A 14,457-nucleotide genomic window follows, 5' to 3' on the forward strand; every position below is an offset into this window, starting at 1 on the left:
AAATGTTGACCCCCAGAGGGTTCATTTTTTTCTGGAATGTTCCAAGGTGACAGATACACCCACACAGGTTGTTTGTGTGCCAGCTAGATGTTCTACGACCACAACACGGTAAATGTGCCCTCACTGCCAGTGTTTTGGCTACAGACATAGACTATAACCTGGGGAAATAACCCACTTATCTCATACTATTCACACCAGTCGCCTTTCACTGACAGTTGGAAAAACAGCCCTAAACACACTATTTTTATGCTAAGAAATGGACGATGTGCACTTGTATTGATGGGTTATGCTCAAACACATACATTCATTTCTGGGAGAAAAAAAAACGGTGTATGAGGATATGTCCTTAGATTAATACTAATTTGAAGATGTAGCTACTTCAAATATTAATTTCTGAAATTTAACAGTGATTTTTTTTTACAATGATTTGTGTCATGGAATGTGTGATGCATGACGTCATCTACTGTAAAAATCACCTGCCAGGGGGAGTGGCTAAAGGTAAGCGTCAGAAGGGTTTCCCTATTCCGTTATCATGACGTGGCATTGTGGACATTTTGTAAACCTAGTATATTACGAAGTAAAATGTAAGAAAATGAGATGTGATTATATATAATCGAATAGGTTTGTTATTTCATCGCTGATCGTTTTTGCGTACCTAGAATATTTATGAGAGGGCGGTTCTATTTCCCGCTCATGCTTGATTGACATGTGCCCCGAGGCTAAGCGGAGCTCGGGCACAGTCAGGCGTTCTACCTTGGAAAACATGGAAAGAAACCACCCGGCAGATTCATAGACATTTCAATATATTTATTAATTATGGACCATGTTTCGAGACGCTGTGGAGTCAGCCGATCGCGTTTAACATAGTTGTTACCAGATTGCGGTTGCTCTCCAGTTTCACCCACCAAAGTAAAAATCCAGGTGCATAAACGGGTTTCTCTCTTCCAGATAGGATGAAAGATCGAGACACTTTACTCTCCTCTTCCAGCTAAATTAGCTTGTGCCTCGGGTGGGTCAATACAACTCTCCGTTGTTTGACTGTCTGGGACATCGAGTGACTCTTCGACTGTCCCTGATCGGCATCCGAGTCCACGCCTGGGACTTGCTTCATGGAGAGAGCAGCGATACCGTTTCAACTTCTGGACTACAGAATAGCCTTCTGCGATTAACTAAGCGTTTAGACCATATTTCCACGGGATATTTGGAATATATTTGGGTTCACTCATGGAAAAGAAAAACAACAAAGCGAACAGGGTTCGCTCGCCGCAACTTCGCAGCCTGAACTCAACTATCAACTCTCCTCCCAGCGGCAGCAGCGCCAAAGAGAGAGTGCACAGGTAGCCACTCTTTATAGCCTGCAAAAGTTACATGCCAATTTAACAAACTAGCTGGCTACGAAGCTTTGCATATTTTTGCCCGTCCCTATCACCATACAATTGAATGTTCTTAGCGTTAAACAATTCTAGGAAGAGTTATGTAAAAACAAACAAAAAAAATGGCCAACGCTAGCTAGTCAATCTGGCTAACGACAAAACCACGGCAGGTGTTGGTTGTACTTGTGTTTTGCAAAGCTACCTCATACAGTAGTTAGCTAGCTAAGTTGATGTGTTGAGAATGAGAGGACTGTTGGACTCCGTCCTTCGTAATGGCATGTGCACTATTCCAAGCTGCCTCACACCCTCCACCCGACACCCCGTCCCCCACCATGGAGATTACACACGTTTTAGTAGCTAGTCACACGTGTTGTGCTATGCACAGGAGTCCTCCGCTGCTGTGAACATTTAAACACAGTGTAATCGATGAACATTGCTGGCTAGGAAAAGTTCCCAACCAAAACATTAGGCTGTCAGTGCAACGCTTTGTTGAAGTTCACTGAGGTTTTTTAGGTTGTATCTTTTTCTACATGATAGGGTACACGTTGTGGCCCCCACGGTGATTATAGTTTAGTGTTTTTATTTCTATTAGTTAAAACATACATCATGATTAAAAAAATATATATTTGTATTTATACTAGTTTGTTTTGGAGTAAAATATAATAGTTTTTTAGTTTTTCAAACTTTTTTTCATGTTTTAGTTTACTACAATAACCTTGGTTGTCTCTCAGGGCTCATTCTTCCTTTCCTCTCCTCCTCCTTCCTTTCCACAGTGTGGTTTTACTCAACCACCTTTCAGTATTCAATTGGGAAAATCCCATTAGGTCACTAATCCACATGATATCATTGCTCTAAGATCTTATTAAATCTAGTCCTCTGGAAAAACAGTCCTGCTGAATGGAGAATGTGTCTGGTCTTATAAAGGGCCAGTCTGTGTCCAGATTCCATAGCAAACAACAGATTCCCAAACATGCTACTACTACTCACCAGTCTCACTACGCTCGTCACTCACTATGACTTAGTTTCTGACTCCTGCTAGCTAGACTCCATTTAGCTGTGACTCTGTTTCAGTGTGGACTCCGTTTGGCTGTGACTCTGTTTCAGTGTGGACTCCGTTTGGCTGTGACTCTGTTTCAGTGTGGACTCCGTATGGCTGTGACTCTGTTTCAGTGTGGACTCTGTTTGGCTGTGACTCTGTTTCAGTGTGGACCCGTATGGCTGTGACTCTGTTTCAGTGTGGACTCCGTTTTGGCTGTGACTCTGTTTCAGTGTGGACCCGTATGGCTGTGACTCTGTTTCAGTGTGGACTCCGTTTGGCTGTGACTCTGTTTCAGTGTGGACCCGTATGGCTTTGAGCGGTTGGAGGACTTTGACTATGAGTCGTATGAGGAGTTGATGTCAGAGTACCTGGCCGTGCTCACCAGGAGGTCCATCAGATGGTCCAGGCTGTTGCAGGGACGGGGACGGCTGGAGAAGAGCATCAAGGGTGAGTGGGACTTCATCGGAGCCAGAGCATAAAATAAACTATTTAGATATTATTTTTTTTACCAGCGACAATATATATTTTGTCTGCTAAAATGACACCAACAAAACACAAAAAAACAGATGAGCATTGTAATGTTTCTAAAACAATACATCTAAGAAGTAATGTGGTATTTTGTTTAATTAGATTTTTTTGTATCCCAAGTCTTATTAACTAAAATATCACAGATTAGACAAAAATGTTCACCTGCCCCATTTTAAGGGTGGGAGGTTACCGTGGTAGCCCAACTCGAGTCATGTTTGTGCCTGTGAGATTGAGTCTTGACTAGTAGAAGCATTGTCTTCTCTAACCAGGCTGGTTGACAGAATGCCAAGAGTGTGCCATGCTGTCCTCAAGGCTCAAAGATGCAACTTTTCTACTTTGAAGAATCTGAAAAATAAAATATATTTTCATTTGTTTGACACACTTTGTTTGTGGTTACGACATGATTCCATATGTGATATTTTATCATAGTTCTGATGTCTTAGCTATTATTCTACAATGTATAAAAAATAAAGAGAAACCCTTGACTCAGTAGGTGTCCAAACTTTTGACTGGTACTGTATTTTATTATTTTTGATTTTGATTTGTAAATATTTATAAAAAATAAAAAAGTGAATTATTTTCCCTTAACCCTACCACCCCTCCCCCAAGTGGAGTAAACAAATTGACAATACTTAGGCTTCCACTTCCAGCTTATACGTTTGGCAGGTGTTCACGTCAAGTGTGTGTGTGTGTGTGTGTGAGAGAGAGCGAGCGAATGAGACTTAAGTTGTATCACTGACTTATGAAGCACTCCCACAGTGAAGCGCTATGTGCGTAAGGGCGTGCCCAACGAGCACCGAGGGTTGGTCTGGATGTCAGCCAGCGGGGCCCAGGAGCACCTGGAGAAGAACCCAGGCTACTATCACTCTCTACTGGACACTACGAAGCAACAGCACGACCCCAAGCTGGTAGACTCCATACGCACAGGTTAGCTAATATACCTCATCACGGGTTAACTGATATAGATCATCATGGGTTAACTGATATAGATCATCATGGGTTAGCTGATATAGATCATCATGGGTTAACTGATATAGATCATCATGGGTTAGCTGATATAGATCATCATGGGTTAGCTGATATAGATCATCATGGGTTAGCTAATATAGATCATCAGGGGTTAGCTAATATACCTCATCACGGGTTAGCTAATATACCTCATCACGGGTTAGCTGATATAGATCATCATAGGTTAGCTGATATAGATCATCATGGGTTAACTGATATAGATCATCATGGGTTAACTGATATAGATCATCATGGGTTAACTGATATAGATCATCATGGGTTAACTGATATAGATCATCATGGGTTAACTGATATAGATCATCATGGGTTAACTGATATAGATCATCATGGGTTAACTGATATAGATCATCATGGGTTAACTGATATAGATCATCATAGGTTAGCTGATATAGATCATGATGGGTTAGCTGATATAGATCATCATGGGTTAGCTGATATAGGTCATCATGGGTTAGCTGATATAGATCATCATGGGTTAGCTGATTTTCACCTGAACAGGTTAGCTGATATAGATCATCATGGGTTAGCTGATATAGATCATCATGGGTTAGCTGATATAGATCATCATGGGTTAGCTGATATAGATCATCATGGGTTAGCTGATATAGATCATCATGGGTTAGCTGATATAGATCATCATGGGTTAGCTGATATAGATCATCATGGGTTAGCTGATATAGATCATCATGGGTTAGCTGATATAGATCATCATGGGTTAGCTGATATAGATCATCATGGGTTAGCTGATATAGATCATCATGGGTTAGCTGATATAGATCATCATGGGTTAGCTGATATAGATCATCATGGGTTAGCTGATATAGATCATCATGGGTTAGCTGATATAGATCATCATGGGTTAGTTGATATAGATCATCATGGGTTAGCTGATATAGATCATCATGGGTTAGCTGATATAGATCATCATGGGTTAGCTGATATAGATCATCTTGGGTTAGCTGATATAGACCTGAACAGGTTAGCTGATATAGATCATCATGGGTTAGCTGATATAGATCATCACGGGTTAGCTGATATAGATCATCACGGGTTAGCTGATATAGATCATCACGGGTTAGCTGATATAGATCATCACGGGTTAACTGATATAGATCATCACGGGTTAACTGATATAGATCATCATGGGTTAACTGATATAGATCATCATGGGTTAGCTGATATAGATCATCATGGGTTAGCTGATATAGATCATCATGGGTTAGCTGATTTTCACCTGAACAGGTTAGCTGATATAGATCATCATGGGTTCACTTGTATAGATCGTCATGGGTTAGCTGATATAGATCATCTTGGGTTAGCTGATATACACCTGAACAGGTTAGCTGATATAGATCATCATGGGTTAGCTGATTTTCACCTGAACAGGTTAGCTGATATAGATCATCATGGGTTAGCTGATATAGATCATCATGGGTTAGCTGATATAGATCATCATGGGTTAGCTGATATAGATCATCATGGGTTAGCTGATATAGATCATCATGGGTTAGCTAATGTAGATCATCATGGGTTAACTGATATAGATCATCATGGGTTAGCTGATATAGATCATCATGGGTTAGCTGATATAGATCATCATGGGTTAGCTGATATAGATCATGGGTTAGCTGATATAGATCATCATGGGTTAGCTGATATAGATCATCATGGGTTAGCTGATATAGATCATCATGGGTTAGCTGATATAGATCATCATGGGTTAGCTGATATAGATCATCATGGGTTAGCTGATATAGATCATCTTGGGTTAGCTGATATACACCTGAACAGGTTAGCTGATATAGATCATCATGGGTTTGCTGATATAGATCATCATGGGTTAGCTGATATAGATCATCATGGGTTAGCTGATATAGATCATCACGGGTTAGCTGATATAGATCATCACGGGTTAGCTGATATAGATCATCACGGGTTAACTGATATAGATCATCACGGGTTAACTGATATAGATCATCATGGGTTAACTGATATAGATCATCATGGGTTAGCTGATATAGATCATCATGGGTTAGCTGATATAGATCATCATGGGTTAGCTGATATAGATCATCATGGGTTAGCTGATATAGATCATCTTGGGTTAGCTGATATACACCTGAACAGGTTAGCTGATATAGATCATCATGGGTTAGCTGATATACACCTGAACAGGTTAGCTGATATAGATCATCATGGGTTCACTTGTATAGATCATCATGGGTTAGCTGATATAGATCATGAGTTAGCTGATTTTCACCTGAACACGGGAGCTTGACCTCTGAGATATGTCTCTCTGTCTGTACTCTGCCTTGACAAATAACTGAAAGGGTTAGAGATGTTTAGAGTTGGCGGAAGGTTATTTTTTTGGTAGTGATTCTAACCACCTGTCTCCCTGGCAGACCTGAACAGAACCTTTCCTGACAACGTCCAGTTCCGCAAGACGTCGAACCCATGTCTCCAGAAAACCCTGTACAACGTGCTGCTAGCGTACGGACACCACAACCCAGCTGTGGGCTACTGTCAAGTACGTTTACCCTGTTACACCTGGCAGTTCTTTGTGTGCTTCCCAAATGGCACCCTATTCACTATGTAGTGCACTACTTTAGACCAGGGCCCTATCCCCTATATAATGCACTACTTTAGACCAGGGCCCTATCCCCTATATAGTGCACTACTTTAGACCAGAGTCCACAGGCAGCCTCAGATTCCACTTTACAGGTTCAGTCACCTTTTACAACTTTACTACAGTGGTCCTCAACTCCAGTCCTCTACTACAGTGGTCCTCAACTCCAGTCCTCTACTACAGTGGTTCTCAACTCCAGTCCTCTACTACAGTGGTCCTCAACTCCAGTCCTCTACTACAGTGGTTCTCAACTCCAGTACTCTACTACAGTGGTTCCCAACTCCAGTCCTCTACTACAGTGGTTCCCAACTCCAGTCCTCTACTACAGTGGTTCCCAACTCCAGTCCTCTACTACAGTGGTCCTCAACTCCAATCCTCTACTACAGTGGTCCTCAACTCCAGTCCTCTACAACAGTGGTTCTCAACTCCAGTGCTCCAGTCCCCTACTACAGTGGTTCTCAACTCCAGTCCTCTACAACAGTGGTCCTCAACTCCAGTCCTCTACAACAGTGGTTCCCAACTCCAGTCCTCTACAACAGTGGTTCTCAACTCCAGTCCCCTACTACAGTGGTTCTCAACTCCAGTCCCCTACTACAGTGGTTCTCAACTCCAGTCCTCTACTACAGTGGTTCCCAACTCCAGTCCTCTACTACAGTGGTCCTCAACTCCAGTCCTCTACTACAGTGGTCCTCAACTCCAGTCCTCTACTACAGTGGTCCTCAACTCCAGTCCTCTACTACAGTGGTTCTCAACTCCAGTCCTCTACTACAGTGGTTCCCAACTCCAGTCCTCCAGTCCTCTACTACAGTGGTTCCCAACTCCAGTCCTCTACTACAGTGGTCCTCAACTCCAGTCCTCTACTACAGTGGTCCTCAACTCCAGTCCTCTACTACAGTGGTTCTCAACTCCAGTCCTCTACTACAGTGGTTCCCAACTCCAGTCCTCCAGTCCTCTACTACAGTGGTCCTCAACTCCAGTCCTCTACTACAGTGGTCCTCAACTCCAGTCCTCTACTACAGTGGTTCCCAACTCCAGTCCTCTACAACAGTGGTTCCCAACTCCAGTCCTCTACTACAGTGGTTCTCAACTCCAGTCCTCCAGTCCTCTACTACAGTGGTTCTCAACTCCAGTCCCCTACTACAGTGGTCCTCAACTCCAGTCCTCTACTACAGTGGTTCTCAACTCCAGTACTCTACTACAGTGGTTCCCAACTCCAGTCCTCTACAACAGTGGTTCCCAACTCCAGTCCTCTACTACAGTGGTTCTCAACTCCAGTCCTCTACAACAGTGGTTCCCAACTCCAGTCCTCTACTACAGTGGTTCTCAACTCCAGTCCTCCAGTCCTCTACTACAGTGGTTCTCAACTCCAGTCCCCTACTACAGTGGTCCTCAACTCCAGTCCCCTACTACAGTGGTTCCCAACTCCAGTCCTCTACAACAGTGGTTCCCAACTCCAGTCCTCTACAACAGTGGTTCTCAACTCCAGTCCTCTACAACAGTGGTTCCCACCTCCAGTCCTCCAGGACCCCCAACACATTATTATTGTAGCCCCGGACCATCAACCTGATTGAGTTGGATCAGGGGGTCCTGGAAGACTGGATTTGGGAAACACTGTTCTACTGTTTCTCAGCCCTCACTGCTACTGCACCGTGCCCCCTGTGGCTGGTCCAGGCATTACCTGCTAGCCTTTTCAGGAATCCCAACCCTTCCTCGATCATTCAATCAGCTTTTGTTCCTAAATGGGAATTCTATAGTTGGAACGGCATGTCGAATAGACAAGGCTACTGTGTGTTTGTGATTTGATAGGGGGATTTTCAGCCTTTTGCAATGCAAAGATGCAGCATTATGGCTGAAGGTTTGGTGTGTGTACAGTCAGTCCTTCTCTCTGTCTCCCTCTCATATTGGCAGCTTTTCTGTTTATTAGTCTGTCTTTTTGACTATCAAAGACACATTAAATCACCTCAATTCCAATAGTTACTTATTAGAGACTATGTATTTTTACCAATGGCCCTGGTCTAAAGTAGTGCACTATATAGGGAATAGGACTCTGGTCAAAAGTAGTGCACTATATAGGGAATAGGACTCTGGTCAAAAGTAGTGCACTATATAGGGCCCTGGTCTAAAGTAGTGCACTATATAGGGCCCTGGTCTAAAGAAGTGCACTATATGGGGCCCTGGTCTAAAGTAGTGCACTATATAGGGCCCTGGTCTAAAGAAGTGCACTATATGGGGCCCTGGTCTAAAGTAGTGCACTATATAGGGCCCTGGTCTAAAGTAGTGCACTATATAGGGCCCTGGTCTAAAGAAGTGCACTATATGGGGCCCTGGTCTAAAGAAGTGCACTATATGGGGCCCTGGTCTAAAGTAGTGCACTATATAGGGCCCTGGTCTAAAGTAGTACACTATATAGGGCCCTGGTCTAAAGAAGTGCACTATATGGGGCCCTGGTCTAAAGTAGTGCACTATATAGGGCCCTGGTCTAAAGTAGTGCACTATATAGGGCCCTGGTCTAAAGAAGTGCACTATATGGGGCCCTGGTCTAAAGTAGTGCACTATATAGGGCCCTGGTCTAAAGTAGTGTACTAAATAGGGCCCTGGTCTAAAGTAGTGCACTATATAGGGAATAGGGTGCCATTTGGGATGCTTAGTGTATCTCTGTCCACCTGTTCATCTCTCCCTCTCTTTGAACTCATTCACCAGAATACAGACGTGTTCTCTCTCCCTCTTAGCAACAGGCTGTATTAGCAGGCAAAGGGAGGGAGGGAGGGCTGTTGAATTAGAATGTATTAGCAGGCAAAGAGAGAGAGGGAGAGAGGGCTGTTGAATTAGAATGTATTGGCCAGGCAAAGAGAGAGAGAGAGAGAGGGCTGTTGAATTAGAATGTATTAGCAGGCAAAGAGAGAGAGAGAGGGCTGTTGAATTAGAATGTATTGGCCAGGCAAAGAGAGAGAGAGAGGGCTGTTGAATTAGAATGTATTGGCCAGGCAAAGGGAGAGAGAGAGGGCTGTTGAATTAGAATGTATTGGCCAGGCAAAGAGAGAGAGAGAGGGCTGTTGAATTAGAATGTATTAGCAGGCAAAGAGAGAGAGAGAGGGCTGTTGAATTAGAATGTATTGGCCAGGCAAAGAGAGAGAGAGAGGGCTGTTGAATTAGAATGTATTAGCAGGCAAAGAGAGAGAGAGAGGGCTGTTGAATTAGAATGTATTAGCAGGCAAAGAGAGAGAGAGAGGGCTGTTGAATTAGAATGTATTGGCCAGGCAAAGAGAGAGAGAGAGGGCTGTTGAATTAGAATGTATTAGCAGGCAAAGGGAGAGAGAGAGGGCTGTTGAATTAGAATGTATTGGCCAGGCAAAGGGAGAGAGAGAGAGGGCTGTTGAATTAGAATGTATTAGCAGGCAAAGAGAGAGAGAGAGAGGGCTGTTGAATTAGAATGTATTGGCCAGGCAAAGGGAGAGAGGGCTGTTGAATTAGAATGTATTAGCAGGCAAAGGGAGAGAGAGAGGGCTGTTGAATTAGAATGGGTTGGCCAGGCAAAGAGAGAGAGAGGGGGCTGTTGAAGGAGAGGATGTCAACAACCTCCAGACAACAACACCTTGAAAACACTGTTGTAACTATTAACAGTTTATTGTGGCTGAAATGCAATATTCATATGTATCTAATAACTGTCTTGTCTTCAGGGCATGAACTTCATCGCTGGGTATCTCATCATCATCACTAAAGACGAGGAGAAATCATTCTGGCTGATGGACGCTCTACTGGGCAGGATACTACCAGGTGTGTTTGTCTTCTCTCCCTGCCGTGGGTCTATGTATAACCCAGCTGATGGACGCTCTACTGGGCAGGATACTACCAGGTGTGTTTGTCTTCTCTCCCTGCCGTGGGTCTATGTATAACCCAGCGGAGGTCACATGGTCCTGAGCCTCATTAAGACCCATGTCCCGTCACACGGAGGGGAGGGAGGGAGGGGGGTAATCCTATGATGTCACACAGGAAATGACCTCACGCCCCCAGCTCACTACCATGGCATAATCGGGCTCCACTCTGACAAACAGGTGGATTTGATCTGAGATCACATTCGTCACTGAGTTCAGGGCGCATATCTTTGAGGTGTGTGTGTGTGTGTGTGTGTGTGTGTGTGTGTCCCTTGACGACAGTAAAAAACCAACAGTGTAATGAAAGGGACTGTTGATACTAAGTTGTGTGTCCTGTCTGTCTCCTGTCCAGACTACTACACCCCAGCCATGCTGGGTCTGAAGATGGACCAGGAGGTTTTAGGGGAGCTTGTGAGGACCAAAGCCCCAGTTGTGTGGCAGGCCATGGGGCAACACAACGTCATGTGGACCCTGGTGGTCTCCAGGTGGTTCATCTGTCTCTACATAGACGTCCTGCCTGTAGAGGTGAGGGGGGGGACGGGGGACTAGGGGTTAGGGGAGAACTTTGGCCTAATCTTTGTTGTTGTTGGAGTACTATTACTAAGTTGATGTAACTATTGAACATGTAAACACCCAGTCAGGTTTGGGTCTGTGATCTGTTGTAGAAGGGCTATTAAGTCATGTTTTATCAGTGCTGAGCTTTATCAGAGACTCAGCCCCACCACAGGACTGAATCAGGTTTACAGGGCAGAATGGGAACTCAGCCCCACCACAGGGCTGAATCAGGTTTACAGGGCAGAATGGGAACTCAGCCCCACCACAGGGCTGAATCAGGTTTACAGGGCAGAATGGGAATTCGGCCCCACCACAGGACTGAATCAGGTTTACAGGGCAGAATGGGAACTCAATCTCACCACAGGGCTGAATCAGGTTTACAGGGCAGAGTGGGAACTCAGCCCCACCACAGGGCTGAATCAGGTTTACAGGGCAGAATGGGAACTCAGCCCCACCACAGGGCTGAATCAGGTTTACAGGGCAGAATGGGAACTCAGCCCCACCACAGGGCTGAATCAGGTTTACAGGGCAGAATGGGAACTCGGCCCCACCACGATGCTGAATCAGGTTTACAGGGCAGAATGGGAACTCAGCCCCACCACAGGGCTGAATCAGGTTTACAGGGCAGAATGGGAACTCGGCCCCACCACGATGCTGAATCAGGTTTACAGGGCAGAATGGGAACTCGGCCCCACCACAGGACTGAATCAGGTTTACAGGGCAGAATGGGGACTCAGCCCCACCACAGGGCTGAATCAGGTTTACAGGGCAGAATGGGTTCTGTGTGTCAGGAGGTCAGTCTGCTGAGCTGAAGTCAGTCCAGGGCTGTGTCAGGAGGTCAGTCTGCTGAGCTGAAGTCAGTCCAGGGCTGTGTCCTGGAGCAGCAGGAAGGGAAGAGACAGCAGAATGAAGAACAATCTTTACATATTTCATCACCATGCCTAGTGTCACTGTCTACCATCTCAGCTTGATGACCTGTCCTGCGGCCCATTAAGCCCGACTGTCCTGTGGCCCATTAAGCCCGACTGTCCTGCGGCCCATTAAAGCCCGACTGTCCTGCGGCCCATTAAAGCCCGACTGTCCTGCGGCCCATTAAGCCTGACTCTGGTCTCTCTCCTTGGTTCTCGTCCTCAGACGGTTCTGCGTATCTGGGACTGTCTGTTCTACGAGGGTTCTAAGATTCTGTTCCGTGTGGCTCTGACGTTGATAAGGAACCAGCAGGCTGAGGTCCAACAGGCCGGTTCCCTGCCTGACGTCTGTGACGGCTTCAAACACATGACCAGAGGCCCTGATGTAGAGGACTGCCACACCTTCATGCAGGTACACACACACACACACACACTCTGAAATGTACGTGTTTGTGGATGTGTTATAACTATTCTTGTGGGGACCAGAAGTCCCCACAAGAATAGCAAACAAACACAAATTTGACAAACATTTTTGTTAGTCCCCATGAGGGGAAATGCTATTTCTAGGGGGTTTAGGGTTAAGGTTAGATATTTCTAGGGGGTTTAGGGTTAAGGTTAGATATTTGGGTTCCTGTTCGAGAAAATAGGATTCTGAGTGGGACTAAATTGTGTCCCCCCACAAGGTTAGCTGTACAAGACTGTGTGTGTGTGTGTGTGTGTGTGTGTGTGTGTGTGTGTGTGTGTGTGTGTGTGTGTGTGTGTGTGTGTGTGTGTGTGTGTACACCATAATGATCTCTGTTCATCCCTCTAATCCTTTGTCTTGCTGCTTTCCCAGAAAATCTTCACGGAACCCGGAAGCCTCTCCATGGCAACCATCACCAAGCTCCGGGAGACGTGTCGAGCACGCATCATCGCTGAGGAGTCCTGACCCCATCCTCCTGACCTGTCAATCAAACACACTACACATTCCGGGCTGGGTCCCAACACTCCTTAATGGTCTCCTCGGATCCTATCCCTCACTGTTGGGACAGTGTCCTAGACTGTTTTGTACTCTTTAGCATGACTACCATGTAGCTATGTAGACTACCATGTATGGAGACTACTAGGGGTGAAAATAAGGTGTTACGTGTACCAGCAAATGTAATTAGTAACTATCCTGTGGGGGCACATCGCACCGGTTAAACATGAGCCTATCACAATAATGAACAACAAAGATGCCAATCAAACCTATTGTCTATTACACTATTGTCATTACTGTATGAAAGTCACATGAAATAAAACATATTTAGCCAATGGACATGAAAACATATGCTCAAATGCGGTGTGGTTTGGCAATAAGTGACATTGTGAAAAAGCAGAGATGATCGTCTGAGACGCGCGGACAGCAGTGGACGTTACCAGACTGATATCGTCTTAATGACGCGCGGACAGCAGAGGACGTTACCAGACTGATATCGTCTTAATGACGCGGACAGCAGTGGACGTTACCAGACTGATATCTTCTTAATGACGCGCGGACAGCAGAGGACGTTACCAGACTGATATCGTCTTAATGACGCGCGGACAGCAGTGGACGTTACCAGACTGATATCGTCTTAATGACGCGCGGACAGCAGTGGACGTTACCAGACTGATATCGTCTTAATGACGCGCGGACAGCAGAGGACGTTACCAGACTGATATCGTCTTAATGACGCGCGGACAGCAGAGGACGTTACCAGACTGATATCGTCTTAATGACGCGCGGACAGCAGAGGACGTTACCAGACTGATATCGTCTTAATGACGCGCGGACAGCAGAGGACGTTACCAGACTGATATCGTCTTAATGACGCGCGGACAGCAGTGGACGTTACCAGACTGATATCGTCTTAATGACGCGCGGACAGCAGAGGACGTTACCAGACTGATATCGTCTTAATGACGCGCGGACAGCAGTGGACGTTACCAGACTGATATCGTCTGAGACGCGCGGACAGCAGAGGACGTTACCAGACTGATATCGTCTTAATGACGCGCGGACAGCAGTGGACGTTACCAGACTGATATCGTCTGAGACGCGCGGACAGCAGAGGACGTTACCAGACTGATATCGTCTTAATGACGCGCGGACAGCAGTGGACGTTACCAGACTGATATCGTCTTAATGACGCGCGGACAGCAGTGGACGTTACCAGACTGATATCGTCTTAATGACGCGCGGACAGCAGTGGACGTTACCAGACTGATATCGTCTTAATGACGCGCGGACAGCAGAGGACGTTACCAGACTGATGTCGTCTTAATGACGCGCGGACAGCAGTGGACGTTACCAGACTGATATCGTCTTAATGACGCGCGGACAGCAGTGGACGTTACCAGACTGATATCGTCTTAATGACGCGCGGACAGCAGTGGACGTTACCAGACTGATATCGTCTTAATGACGCGCGGACAGCAGTGGACGTTACCAGACTGATATCGTCTTAATGACGCGCGGACAGCAGAGGACGTTACCAGACTGATATCGTCTTAATGACGCGCGGAC

At 45.5% G+C, this 14,457-nt stretch overlaps 1 protein-coding gene across 1 annotated transcript; it reads left to right on the forward strand.

Annotated features, from left to right (window-relative positions):
- Positions 1 to 529: 529 nt before the first annotated feature.
- LOC139412730 (growth hormone-regulated TBC protein 1-A-like) lies at positions 530 to 13,235 on the forward strand. The gene is made up of 8 exons (XM_071159404.1): positions 530 to 1,337; positions 2,708 to 2,859; positions 3,700 to 3,867; positions 6,372 to 6,496; positions 10,273 to 10,369; positions 10,820 to 10,992; positions 12,157 to 12,342; positions 12,766 to 13,235. Exons 1-8 carry the CDS (start codon positions 1,225 to 1,227, stop codon positions 12,856 to 12,858), a joined length of 1,107 nt encoding a protein of 368 aa, XP_071015505.1. The 5' UTR covers positions 530 to 1,224; the 3' UTR covers positions 12,859 to 13,235.
- The last annotated feature ends 1,222 nt before the right edge of the window (positions 13,236 to 14,457 follow it).

This window comes from Oncorhynchus clarkii, chromosome 7, assembly GCF_045791955.1.
Source record: "Oncorhynchus clarkii lewisi isolate Uvic-CL-2024 chromosome 7, UVic_Ocla_1.0, whole genome shotgun sequence".
Lineage (NCBI taxonomy): Eukaryota > Metazoa > Chordata > Actinopteri > Salmoniformes > Salmonidae > Oncorhynchus > Oncorhynchus clarkii.

Excerpts from the sequence above, each read along its gene's own strand:
- LOC139412730 (XM_071159404.1), top strand. The coding sequence starts at position 1,225 with ATGGAAAAGAAAAACAACAAAGCGAACAGGGTTCGCTCGCCGCAACTT. Across the intron at positions 2,860-3,699 it reads GCTGGAGAAGAGCATCAAGG|TGAAGCGCTATGTGCGTAAG; the intron begins GTGAGTGGGACT and ends GCACTCCCACAG. Across the intron at positions 6,497-10,272 it reads CAGCTGTGGGCTACTGTCAA|GGCATGAACTTCATCGCTGG; the intron begins GTACGTTTACCC and ends TCTTGTCTTCAG.